General features: G+C 41.8%; 1 protein-coding gene across 3 annotated transcripts in view; it reads left to right on the forward strand.

The window, feature by feature from the left end:
* The window catches only part of LOC309708920 (myosin-10-like), a 63,859-nt gene that overhangs the window by 41,953 nt on the left and 8,000 nt on the right, over window positions 1-13,906 (forward strand). For all 3 annotated transcript variants that reach the window (XM_082537271.1, XM_082537272.1, XM_082537273.1), the window contains 15 exons: window positions 215-329; window positions 3,272-3,465; window positions 3,578-3,699; window positions 4,158-4,227; window positions 5,147-5,307; window positions 6,590-6,698; window positions 7,078-7,209; window positions 7,368-7,574; window positions 8,098-8,235; window positions 9,778-9,901; window positions 10,310-10,481; window positions 12,555-12,767; window positions 12,921-13,065; window positions 13,161-13,367; window positions 13,455-13,559. In XM_082537271.1, the coding sequence (XP_082393397.1) occupies window positions 215-329; window positions 3,272-3,465; window positions 3,578-3,699; window positions 4,158-4,227; window positions 5,147-5,307; window positions 6,590-6,698; window positions 7,078-7,209; window positions 7,368-7,574; window positions 8,098-8,235; window positions 9,778-9,901; window positions 10,310-10,481; window positions 12,555-12,767; window positions 12,921-13,065; window positions 13,161-13,367; window positions 13,455-13,559 (2,214 nt within the window). The remainder of the gene's footprint in view (window positions 1-214; window positions 330-3,271; window positions 3,466-3,577; window positions 3,700-4,157; window positions 4,228-5,146; window positions 5,308-6,589; window positions 6,699-7,077; window positions 7,210-7,367; window positions 7,575-8,097; window positions 8,236-9,777; window positions 9,902-10,309; window positions 10,482-12,554; window positions 12,768-12,920; window positions 13,066-13,160; window positions 13,368-13,454; window positions 13,560-13,906) is intronic.

Genomic DNA, 13,906 nt, shown 5'->3' on the forward strand with positions numbered 1-13,906 from the left:
TGTAAAACAAAACAGCCACATCAGGATAAAGCTAGGAACATGAGAACATGAGAGCTTTTGCAACAGGTCACCACTCATCATACGGCCTGGAAAAAGTGATATTTTTATTTTATTTTTTTCCTTTCTGTTTTTAATATGAGTTAATGTTAAAAACCAAAATGTCTTATAGATAATAGTGCGTTTTTCTGAGCTATACCTCTAATTACTCTTACAGGTGGACTACAAGGCAGATGAGTGGCTAATGAAGAACATGGACCCTCTGAATGACAACGTGGCGACACTTCTCCATCAGTCAACTGACAAGTTTGTGGCTGAACTGTGGAAGGATGGTAACGTACCAGCTACTTATCTCTGAACGCTTAAGTCAGCTGTAACAACTACAACCAACTGGTTCTATTAATACTTCCTGTAGTTCATTATGTTTGTACCTGTTTGCTTTTCTACATCTACATGTCTGTCATGGAAGCCTACTAACAGCAGCAGCTGTCTGCCTCGTTTACCCTTTTCTAAGAGCGCCCCATCCTTGTCTCTCTCTCTCTGTGTTGTAGAGATTCAGACCATTCAAAGGGCCTCATTCTATGACAGTGTCACTAGTCTGGATGAGCCGGCAGGTGAATGACTGGGTCGTGCTGGGCCAGAATCATAGTTGAAAGTGACCTGTTGGTACATTTCCGCCCAGATCTGGCTCTGTGCTTCATGCTTCAGCCAATGTCCGTCATAGCTGCAGTGGCTCCCATCTGCTTCCAGGCTGCATGGCTCCCTTGTCTCAGCCAAAAGCAGTAGTGCCCAGTTCCTAAATAAGCTAGAGTAGAATATAGTCATTGTCTCTCTTTAGTCGAACCAGTGTGCTTTAATTTGTTTCGGTGTGTTAGTGGGCTGACATGGGGTCTTGTGATCTTTGTATGTCCAGCTGCCCTGAAGCAAGCAACAGGAATCTAGTGCAGCTGTGTCTGAGTCTGATTGCTGTTTATTCTTCCCTTTGTCCCCCATCAGTGATGTGAAACATCCACAAGCAAATGAAGGATTTGAAACTCTACTGAAGAATATTTAATAACATTATTTTCCTGCCTTCCTCCTGTCCCTAGACACAGTGGCAGAGAATTAAAACCAGATGTGGAATTTTGCTTTGGCTCTGAGCTCACATATCACTGTGGAGGGTCCAGAAAGCAGGTCGTGTATCACCTCGGTTAAACTCAGGAGTCTGTGATTGTAATTATGATTTAACTGCGGGGGCATTAATAAATAGTGATGGGGGGAAAATATCAATCACAGCATATTGCATCCCTCCCTCTTGCAGTGTGATTATTAAAACTTACAGGCACTCTAAACTCGTTCACCCTCCAGCCTGACTTATTTACTGAATAAACTGAAATGACACATTACTGAATAATATTACTGAATAATAATGATAGACAAAGGTATCTGTATAGAATAAGTAATACTTGCTTTTTGTTACTTTTCCAGTTTTTAAGATATAAGTTATTATAAATGTGTTTTTTCTTGTTACATTTTGTAATGTAGTATGGTGAGCTACTTATGACACACCCCTTTTTATAAGTGACATATGGGTCAGTCCACTTGCTCCCACCCCCTGATAGACTTTTCCAGTACTGTTCCAAACAAATCAGCTGACTCTAAGGAGGTCACCTGTTATATGAGATGACCCAAAGTCTGTGTTTAATCAGGTGTTAAGACTTACAGGTTTTAGGTTTTGTCAGTGAAGCTTGTGTAAAGTTGTCTGTTGGAATTACTGTTGATCACATCCTGAGGTCCATCGTAACAGGCAGAGGCAGGGATGTCTCACTGCTAACATGAGTCTGAGTCTGTTTAACAGCTGGTTTCAGGTTTAGTTCAAATCAGTATTTCCTGTTATACTGGAAGTTTTTTAAGCACAGCAGGCCGTTAAATGATAATATACAAGAGGATAGTGATGATGAAGGGTTTAGTTTGTTTTTGTTTGTTTGTTTTGTTGAGGTCATTCAAAAGCAGAACGTGATGGTCAAAATACATCATGTTCGAGTTGTGGGTCTTAAATGAAGTTCAGACTCACAATAACGTGTCATAAAGTTACCTCAGCTGCTCAAACCCACAAGCAAGTAGATCTCACAAGTACAGGTCGTCCCACTGCCGTGGCCCTAACCTCCGAAAAGTTATTGTTTTTTCTTCAAAACCTTGATTTTTTTTTTCCACAATCAAAAGCGCTTCATCTTAAGAAAAAATCACTCAAAAGTGCTCATGTTTATACTTAGGTATGTTCCTTCACAAGAGCAACTCACACTGTAGTTTATTTTAAGAACGCATACACCATCCTGCTCTCAGAAATATCTGGTAGAGCACCAAATCCACCACAAAATACACAGAAAACTGAAAACTATATTAATCCAGCTGTTTTGGATCTAGCTGTTCCCTCTGTTTCCCACACATATATTTTACTGAGGCAGGCCACTCTAATATATTTTCCCATCCCACTATAAAAAGAGACAAATTTTAGCATTTTTTGTTTCTATTTTTTCATCATCTAAGAAAATAATTCCATCCATGATCAGTTTACTGACTGACAACCCCCTCGCTCTTATTTAGAAGGTTAAGTCACTGCTAACCAGCTACCCGTGGCGTTTCCCATCTCGTGTTTCCCATAACGACTCGCTTGTTGGCAAAGTTGTTGTTGTTTATGTTGTTGTTGGTGTCTTCAAAATCATTTGGCAAGAGGATCTCTTAAAGAGGCGGCTGATTATTACCGTTCAGTTATTTATTAATGTAACAGGTGTAGTTCTCTCTTATTTTGCTAGTCATGGTTAACCCTGAGTTAACACTGAGTGATGCTTTTTAAAAGAAGTTATCAAAAAGTATATGCACTGTTTGCTGTCTTATAGTTACGAAACTTTCTTATTATAACTTTAATGTTATTATCTTAGCAGTATGAAAGTGCAGTTGTTGTTTTTTTTATCAAAGGCACTGAAATATTGAAAAGCATGAATTTAGCCGCCATCGAACACCCACAGAAAGGTTCCTCTCACCACGGAGTCGTGTGTGTACAGTGTTTAAACTAAGAAACAGTTTGGCTAAATGTTTCATCTCCACCTGCAGAAACAAGCGATACTTTTAGACTCTTGACTGCTGCTTTGGTAGACTGCCTTCATTTGATAGTTTTCATTCATCTGCACTCGGTCATGTAGCCACATTATGCCACCGTGCTGCTACCACTTGTTCCTGCGGTGACCATCTCAGAAATACACAGACTCACAATAATATGTTCCCGTCACCCCTCCAGTCGACCGCATCGTGGGACTGGACCAGGTGGCAGGAATGAACGAGACGGCGTTTGGTGCCACCTACAAAACGAAAAAGGGCATGTTTCGTACGGTGGGACAGCTCTACAAAGAGTCACTCACTAAGCTTATGGCCACACTGAGGAACACCAACCCCAACTTTGTCCGCTGCATCATCCCCAACCACGAAAAAAGAGTAAATACTTTTACTATCTAACTTAAGTGGAAAGTCTGGGACTCCTTTAAAAAAATAAAATATAGTAAAGTTTCTGTTTCTGTATTTAAGAGTGTATCATTTCCTCCTTCAGGCTGGGAAACTTGAGCCTCACCTGGTTCTGGACCAGCTCAGGTGTAACGGAGTCTTGGAGGGGATTCGTATCTGCAGACAGGGCTTCCCCAACCGCATCGTCTTCCAGGAGTTTAGACAGCGGTGAGAAACATCACCACTTTTTTTAACTCCCAAAAGGTTGATTCTGTTCATCTGGACGTAGCGTTTTCATTTGGAGAAACGTTTCATCACTCATCCAAGTGACTTTTTCAGCCTCAGCTAACTGCAGGTTTCCCCAGTCTGCACAATGACTGAAACTAGTCCACCGAATGAACAATGGGCTGTGAGGTCAGTTCCTTGATCATTATTATGCAAATTGTCATGAACATTGATCAACAACCATTGATCAACAACCAATGGCCCTGAGAACCATTCACAGAGAGGTGGGGAACGGCTGCAATCACAGCACGGAAAGTGCTACGTCCAGATGAACAGTATCAACCTTTTGTGATTTACTTACCTGGATGATTGAGCATCCAAGTAAATAAATTTTTAACTCTTTATTTTTTCTTTTCAAGAAGAAAACTCACTTATTCACACTTTGTTCTCTTTGCACACAGATATGAAATCCTTACACCCAACGCTATCCCCAAGGGTTTCATGGATGGGAAACAAGCCTGTGAGAGAATGGTAATGCTATCTTTCCTGATCCTGTGATGGTTGTTGGATATATACACCACTGCTGATAGGAGAACACTTCTGACACATCCAAAAACGAAGTGAAACAGACTTCAAGGCTCAATCCACACTGATTGAAGGAAACTTTACATTTAACCCATAAACAGAAGCAAAAACATTTACAGGTTTGAATATGCCCAGGACGAGCACTGACTGGACAGTCAACCTGGAGGGGCTGTCAAAATGTTAATTTGTCTTTTTAAATGTTTGTGAAGGTTCTCAGTCATCCAGGTCATCCAGTCAAAGCTCCTTTGACTGTCTTTTTAAATGTTTTCTAAACTTGACTAGACAAGAGTTCTCATTAATACAACAGCTTTCAGTCTTAAACAAAAGAAATCAGGCCACATACCTCAAACCAAGAGTGGAAATTCCCTCCACACCACATATGAATAGAGTTCCTGGGTCCAGAACGATTTCTGGATCTGAAAATTTGTGACATTTTCTTGGAAGCCATCAAACTACCAGTTTTCATTTTACCCCATTTTACCCCTCAGCCATAGAAGGCTGATGGGGTATTGGGTGACATGGACAGTTTGTGAATGCAATAACTCAAGAAGGACGTCATCTAGGATCTCCAACCTGATACCATATGTGCGTCTACCAAAATGCTGAGGGGTAGCACAGTATTTTGTTTATTTTTATATGCATTTGTGTAGATGTCGCCTGAAATGTCCAGCCTGACCTCATCTTGCAATGGTAAAGAATCCTTCCAAAAAATTCCTTCATCTAGATCTGGATTGACACTAAGAGTTAGTCAGGCCTGACCTACGCTAAAAGTTTGTAACTTGAATAAATCTATTAATCTCTGTGGTAGAGGTTGTTTAAGCCCGTGCAGTTTATTCATCTACAACTTACTGTGTTCCTTTTATAGATCCAAGCCCTGGAGCTGGACCCCAACCTGTTCCGGATTGGTCAAAGTAAGATCTTCTTCAGAACTGGTGTTCTGGCTCATCTGGAGGAGGAGCGAGACCTAAAGATCACTGACATAATCATCTACTTCCAGTCCGTGTGCCGTGGATACTTAGCCCGCAAGTGAGTCTTTATATCGCTGTATGTGCTGCTACATATGGGTTATTCCCATATAATAGTTTACATCCTACAGTCTACAATACTCGGTCGTTTGCGCCCCCTTCCTTTCCTGTACTCTCTGGCTGACCTTCTTGTAGTATTGCTAGTAAGTCACCTGTCACATGCTTAATCAATCAGAGCCTCTAGCGGATTCTTGTACCCCAGTGTATTAGTTTTTACGACTCCCTGGAGAGCCTATATTTTTGAGTTTCTATGGTGAGAACAAATGTAAAGGTTTGAAACCCAGAGTGCACTTTGGGATGGAGATCCAGCTGCTCAAACCAGCCCCCGTGGTGGTCTGAGGCAACTGGTTCAGCAAGTGTAAATGTATCTGTGGTGTTTGTTTGCATGTTTATCTTAATGCTTCAAAATATTCTGCCATGTTTTATTAAGCCCGGGGTATTCAACATATTAAGAAAATCAAATAGAAGTGATGTGCAGGTCATCGTTTTTATTGCTGCGCAAAAGAAGAAGCATCACTATTATTATTCTGTTATCATTCATGTCTAAAATACAATGATGAAATGCGCAGCTGGAAAATGAGACCATTAGGTAACTGTTGGTAATAGATCTGGAAAGCTTTTCCGCTTTAGGGAGCGTTAGAGCGAGTTTGAGCTCTGCATCGATTTTACCTTTCCTGTTTGATTCACTCACTCTGGATGCGGACGACCTCTGCATCTGCCAAATGGTGATTGTTTGAAAAATGCTCCGAAATAAGGAAGGGAGAATGGAAGCTCACCGGGAATGGAAGAACTGTGAAAAAATCAAAAACTTCAGAGATCGGAAGATACAACATGAGAGGCACAACAGTGGCTGCAGTGGACACTGTTCACTATTCTTAACATTTCGCTCTTCTCCGCGGCTGGCTGACGGCCCAACAACAGCACAAACAAGAGTGGCCCACAGGCCGGTTGTAACACATACTTTGTACACTCCCTCTCCGCAGATGGGACATCCCCGAAGTGCCAGTGGAGAGCAAACATGCCACCATTGCTGAAACATAAAATTCTGCTTTAGGCTGCAGGAGGCTCCAAAAACGCATCATGCACTGCTCAGCACAAAGTTGCACTCTTAACCACATACGTGCACTTACGGTCTTGTTTTTTTAACCGGAAAGGTGGTGATATGTCAGTGCACCCTAACATACAAATTATTATTTTAAAAAAGTGGTCAATTGATGTCGCTCGGCTATAGTGCAACAAAAACAAAAAAGCTCAGATATTGATCTCTCATTTTGTTGTCTTAGAGCCTTCGCTAAGAAGCAGCAGCAGCTGAGTGCCCTGAAGGTCCTGCAGAGGAACTGTGCTGCTTATTTGAAGCTGCGACACTGGCAGTGGTGGAGACTCTTCACCAAGGTGAGAACCACGACACCAACCTCTGACAGCAAAAGATGGCTCTTATATCGCTCGTATCAGCCCTCCAACTCTGCTAAAGCCCTAAGGCCCTACTTTTTCAGAAATCAGTGTTCAGATTTCTCTGGCAGAATTTCTTAATCCAAACAGTCTCTCAGTCTGTTTGATATAACTCGGCTTGGTCCTAATCATGTTAATCCATTAATTACATTAGAGGGAATAATTACATATGGCAGGAAAGTGCTGATAATAAGAAAAATGCTACTTGCTGTAGTAAAACTACTGGCTTTCTACCATTAACCGGCCAGTATGACCGTGAAAAAAAATTGTATTCATTCTGTTTAGTATTTAAAATGTCTAATTTTGTTCCTCTCTCACTCAGGTGAAGCCGCTGCTGCAGGTCACCAGGCAGGAGGAGGAGCTGCAAGCCAAAGACGAGGAGCTGGTAAAAGTGAAGGAGAGGCAACTTAAGGTGGAAAATGAGCTGGTGGAGATGGAGAGGAAACACCAGCAGGTAAAAATATCTCAACTTATAAGTAAATCTTTCTCCTGAATTATAATTTATTAAAATCTATTGATGACGGCTTCAGGGAAATTGCACGTTCATAGTTTTTGGAAGGACTTGTAGCCGTGAAGGTGGTACACATTTTCTGAATTGTTTCTTCTCTCCAGCTCCTCGAGGAGAAGAATATTTTAGCAGAGCAGCTCCACGCGGAGACGGAGCTGTTCGCCGAGGCTGAAGAGATGAGAGTTCGTCTCCTCTCCAGGAAGCAAGAGCTGGAGGAGATCCTTCACGACCTGGAGTCCAGGGTGGAGGAGGAGGAGGAGAGGAACCAGAGTCTGCAGAATGAGAAGAAGAAGATGCAGTCGCACATCCAGGTTTACGTCATCTCCTCTTTATATAGTTTGAAACACAACCTTCTCTTATTTTTCTATTTGATGCTTCAACATCCAGCTAAGTGTTTACACTGTAACAATGACGGATGCTCATTAAGTTTCAAATACTGAGGTCGGCATACCCATCATCTGTTTGTGAAAGATGATTTTTTTCATTTGAATATTAAATGATCCTAAAGACACTTTTCCTTGTTTTATTTTTTAACCTTTGATTATTTTAAATGAGATATCTCTTTTGTTTGTGTTGTTCAGTTTGTATATTGGATGAAACCCAGAGAAGCTGATGAATCAGATTAACTCTAAAGTGACTTGAAGCATTAAAAATGAGGATGTTTTTTTCCTATTTTGCTTCGAGATCACTTGGTCATAAATATTTAATCTGTACAGACGTGGTTGTGATTTTGGGCTTTAAAGAAATGAGTGTGTTAAACTTTCATCTGTATGGAAACTGCAGATTTTGCCATCTTCATGTTACAAATGTTTGTGTGCCGTGTTCTTCCTACAGGACCTGGAGGAGCAGCTGGATGAGGAGGAAGCTGCAAGACAAAAACTGCAGCTGGACAAAGTGACCGCTGAGTCGAAGATCAAGAAAATGGAGGAGGACATTTTGCTGCTGGAGGACCAAAACTCCAAGTTTCTCAAGGTGAGGCAATTTTAGCTGAAAATGAAGGTTCAAACAAAACCCAGAAAGTAGAGGAAGCTCTTTAAGGTGGAATCATTAAAGGCTTATCGGCGCTGGATGTTCTAGCCTGCATGCTAAAGCATGCTTGGGCAAGATGTTGAACCCTGAGTTGCTCCTGAAGCGTTCATCAGAGTGTGAGTGAGTGTTAGATAGAAAGATAGATAGAATGCTGCTAGTGTGAACGAGTGAACAAGACATGTTGTATAAAACTTCATGTTAACTCAGTGAACATCAGCGACAGCAGTAAATTACACTGTATGCTGTTCTTTAAACATCTGAGCAAAACATTTAGAAACTGAAGTCTGTTATTACAGACTTCTTAATAAGTGAACAGGGGCCTGATGCTGGACAGAAACAAGTACAAACTCAGACTGAGGAAGGCCTTAAAACTGATTAGCGTCGGCTGCAGCTCTTCCTCTGCATGACGGTGACGCGTCGCCTGCTAGCTTCAATAGCAGCCTGTGCAATGAAGGGTGCTGCTGTCTACCATCTGCTTTCTAATCTCATCACAAAGCTAAATAGAGGAAATGGTTAGCTGTATGGCACAGTTAATAGATGGCGTTGGTTATAGTCCCACCAGTTAATAAGACTTTGAAGCTCATGACTGTTCCTCCTCATTGATCTGTCTGTTCTCTGTAAAGTGTAATGATGCAACTCAGATAAAGTAGAAGATCCTGCAATTTTTCAGTCAGTGATTACAGTTTATTATACTAGATTCAGGTAACTGGAATGTTATTCTGCAGTTTATAAATGTGTGTGGAGAGCTGTTTACTTACGTTTCAATCAATTTGGTCTGTAACCAAACTTGTAAATGTGTGCAGAGAGAGAAGTCTGTAACTCAAAGGTTTAGTTTTCAGTGTCAGGCCTCTAAATACCACCACAGGGAACCTTTATATATGATCGCAGTGGTGGATGCTCATGTTAAACACGGCCAAAGGTTCAAAGAATGAGCTGAAAGATAAAAACACTCAGTTTCAGATATTTGTTTCTACTTTTGGGTTTGAATTATGTCACTGAGAGAGAACCGCTACCATCTCATCATTATCTCAGCCACACAGCTGCAGGCATCACTCGCCTGCCTCTTAATCCTTTCTCTGTTTTTTTGAGAGGAGCAGACAATCAGAAGAAAGTTTGTTTGAAACATCGGGTTAGCTAAGAGGGCAGAACCTGAGGCAGAGTAAAAGATTAAAAATAATGATGGGAAAGCAGCCTGCAAAACGGTATTAAGGTAAAACTAATGAGTTTTTCCTTCCCACTGTCGCCAAATTCTTGCTCACAGGGGGTCGCCTGATTGTTGTTTTTCCTCTGTATTATTGTAGAGACCTTGAGGCAACTGCTGTATTATTTGATTGACTTAATTGTGGGGATTTGTTTGGAGGCTCTCAGTATTTCAGTAGTATCCATGGACTGACCCCCTGGCAATAAAGTACTGAGACCTTTTCGCGTTTATACAGCAGTTGCAGGTCTTGAGTCTTGATGTTTTTGGTTTTTTCAACCCAACAGGAGAAGAAGCTGCTGGAGGACAGGATCGCCGAGATGACCTCCCAGCTGACTGAGGAGGAGGAAAAAGCAAAGAATCTCAGCAAGGTCAAGAACAAGCAGGAGATGATGATGGTTGACCTGGAGGGTAAGACGCTACCAGTAGGCTGTTACCAGCTCTATGTGGGGTCCAAAAAAAGGACAGGCACAAAACAGGGGCTGTGTGTAAAGGGTAGACGGGGGTGGTGTTGGAGTTTAAATAAGCCAGCAAGTTCAAAACTTCATAAAAATAGAACAGCACAGAGGTCATTTGGGACATGCAGTATGACTGTTAATGATTTAGTGTTTACAACTGTACAGCGAGTTAATTAGCAGCTAATATGATTACATGTTTGTGTTTTCACACCTTCTAAATGGCCTTTTTCTTGTATGGCTGCTGCACAACTTGTGAGCTTACTCAGTGATGGAAAAAAAAAGTTTAACTCCAAACAGAAAAGTTTGTTATGATCAGTGACCACCTTTGTATTTGTGTTTCTGTGGTTGTGCTTCCCTTTAGAGCGTTTAAAGAAAGAAGAGAAAACACGTCAGGAGCTGGAGAAAGCCAAACGCAAGCTGGACGCCGAGACGACCGACCTGCAGGACCAGATTGCGGAGCTTCAGGCACAGATAGAGGAGCTGAAGATCCAGCTGGCCAAAAAGGAGGAGGAGCTGCAGGCTGCTCTGGCCAGGTCAGTGGTAAAAAACATTAAAATGAGTGTGTCACACAACCTCCACGAAACGTAAACACTGTCCCAGCACAAAACCGCCTCTTAAAAAATATTTTTAAAAAGCCAATATGAAGATTTACTGAGAGGTGCAGCTCAGCAGCAGTGAGTCAGATTGTGAACAAAGCTCGCGATTTAGTTTTTTCGCCACATTAAAAAAACAAAAAAAAAAAGCAACTTTTTTGCTGAAGTATTTTTATAGCTGCTCTCTGCAAACCTACGCTTGTGTGGTAATGTGTAACTGCTAGTGTTGCTCATTTCAGGAACATAAATCCTCACGCGCAACTATACTGCACTGCTTCCCGTTTCCATGACAACAGCACTCCATCGTTAGTCTGAAATAGCCATTCAATAACAGAAACACGTGCAACTGCGAAATTAAAGCGGCGAACGTGCTTCAGCACTCAGGCACTCTGTGGCGTTTCCTCAAGCGACGGCGGCTCGGACCTTTCGTCTCGGGGCAGCCGCGTCTGATTACAGGCACACTGATGTTGATTGATGCGCTGCGTGCACAAGGAGTCAAGAGCGAAAACGGGCTGTCATCATGTTTTAACAGCTCTTAAAGCACATGATACCACACAAGACGTATATCACACAGGCAGATGGATATATTCTGTTAATATTACTTCTTCTCTTAAGATGGATCACGAGTCGTATGGAGTGAATATTAGCTTCTCATACTTTAGATGTTGCATCTCCTCCACCTGGTACTGTTTGCATCTAACCTCCAGCTAAATATTTTCTTTATGTATTTATTTTCCACAGCGGTTAAATGTCCACATTTGCTTTTATGTTTGATTTGTTTTCCATATTTATCCTTCATAAAACTGCTAATGAGGTAAACAGCTGTGGAGGTGTTTTCCTCTGAAGGTCAGCTCTGATCACTTTAATGGGACTTCTCAGTGCTCCCCTCCGTTCAGCAGACACGGGGTTTGATGGTAAACATCTGCCCGACCAATTTCACACACAGAAATCATCGGTTTAGTCACAGCCGCACGTAATTAGGCTTTCATTAAAGCTGATGTGCTTCATTTTGAGTTCAGCAGCTATTCTGAGAACAATCCTGTCATCTTTGACAGATTGGAAAACGGAGCATTGCAATTATATGGGAGTCATTAGTGCTTTTAATCAAAGCGGTCTCACTGTGTTAATTATAAAACTGAATCATTTTGACGTTCTGTGTGTTTAATCAGCAGATTTCTACATTAGTGAGGAATGTCGCAGGAACGCTGCAGCCAGCACGAGGTTTACTTGGACGCACATCCAGCTGCAAACAAATCAGCAGTCCCATCACATTTTCCTCTTCTGATGAGGAACACATACACTCACACACAGCTTCAGCTGTAAACAGTTCGCCACACTGCCACCATGTGTGCACAGGTGGCTATCTCATCCTTGAAAGGACAGCAGGGACTTACCTTTCATTGAATTCACTTCATTTTTTTTTTCCTTAATCAAACTCTGCACACAGTCATATTTGGTCATATTTGTTGTTCTCAGTGGACTTTCCAGCTCATCAGTTGGTGCGAAACAGCAAACCACTGACAAGAAAAATGATTGCTTTCACTCAGTACTTCACACATTACATTAACCAGTGAATTTTGCTGCGATGAGCTTCTGCGTCACTGTCGTTGTTTGACGTCTGCATACATGTCGGTTCATTGTAGTGTTGTGTCTGCACCAACAGGAAAAATAACATCCACCTGGACCCTCAAGCTCATCCTGTGATGATGAAATTTACTGAACTCAAACCCAAAAAGGGGCCTTGCACACTTACGAGCATGAAAACATTAAATGCTAAGGATCTAAATTGTGTGAAGTGTAAAGAGCAGTGAAGGATGTTCGAGTGAGGAAGTCTGTTTAATGTCTTCTGAATAACGTCTGAATTGAAGATACAAATGTGATATAGAGAGAAAAAAGGAAATGTAGAAATGCAGATCATCAGTTGAAGGTTTGAGAAAGTGTTTGAATTTTATTTAATTCTCTGATTAAGACCTGCTTGGAAAAACTGACATGTGTTTGTGGGTCTCCAACTAGGTGTGATGAGGAGTCGGTGCAAAAGAACAACGCTTTGAAGCAGATTCGGGAGCTGCAGGCGCAAATAGCGGAGCTTCAGGAGGATCTGGAGTCTGAGAAGATGTGTCGAAGTAAAGCTGAGAAACTCAAGAGAGACCTGAGTGAGGAGCTGGAAGCTCTGAAGACTGAGCTGGAGGACACACTAGATACCACGGCCGCCCAGCAGGAACTCAGGTGCTCATTAATGCTCATTTATCAGTGATGAGAAAGTGAACCTCACAGTTGTTATACGTCAGGTAGCACTCTCTGTTCTATAGACTTCAGTCTGCGTCCATCTTTATATGCAGTCCTGTGTTTTTAACTGTTTCCCACGTGGATGATCTCCAGGAGCAAGCGAGAGCTGGAGGTGGCAGAGCTGAAGAAGGCCATTGACGAGGAGACCAAAAACCACGAGGCTCAGATCCAGGACATGAGGCAGAGGCACGCCACAACGCTCGAGGAACTGTCCGAACAGTTGGAGCAGGCCAAGAGGGTGAGCTGCTCAAACCTTTCTAACCTTTAAGGTCTTCAGTTTACCTTCATACATGTCACTAAAAGCTTTTTTTTATTTTTATTTGATCTGTGCAGTTCAAGGCCAACCTGGAGAAGAACAAGCAGTGCCTGGAGAATGACAACAAAGAGCTGGTCTGTGAAGTGAAGGCTCTGCAGCAGGCAAAGACTGAGTCGGAGCACAAGAGGAAAAAGCTGGAGGCTCAGCTGCAGGAGTCATTGGCCAGGGCCACCGAGGTGGAGAGAGCCAAGGGAGAGCTGGCCGAGCGCTCCCACAAGCTCCAGGTAAATGCCAACTCATTGTTGGGACTGATTTTCCTTTTTCGTTTTTAAGGGAAAGTTTTGTTTAATGTGTTTCCATTTGTTTGTCAGACGGAGCTGGACAACGTGTCTACTTTGCTGGAGGAGGCAGAGAAGAAGGGCGTTAAGCTGGCTAAAGAAGTTGAAAACCTGAACAGCAAACTGCAAGACTCTGAGGTACGAAAGACCATCAGCATCAACGTTTCTGCCTGATGATTTCAGAGCTGCAGGAGACGTGTTCAGAAATCATCATTTTACCTGATAAATCCTCTGTGGAGCAAGATTATTATGGTTAATAAAAAATAAGCAGAAATAAAACCACAAAAACATTTAAGACAAGTAAATTGTTTATATACCTGTTATCAAAAAATGACAAATACGTCCATATTACAGTTTTGAAAAGTAAAACAGATACTGAAGCTAAATAAACCTGAACTGACTTGAGAAATAAATAAAAACTAATTTTAAAAAAAACTTTAAAGTATAATAATAGTTTAATACTTTTGGGTGCTGGTGATGTGTTT

This window comes from Aulonocara stuartgranti (assembly GCF_965226115.1).
Source record: "Aulonocara stuartgranti genome assembly, chromosome: 6".
Taxonomy (NCBI): Eukaryota; Metazoa; Chordata; class Actinopteri; order Cichliformes; family Cichlidae; genus Aulonocara; species Aulonocara stuartgranti.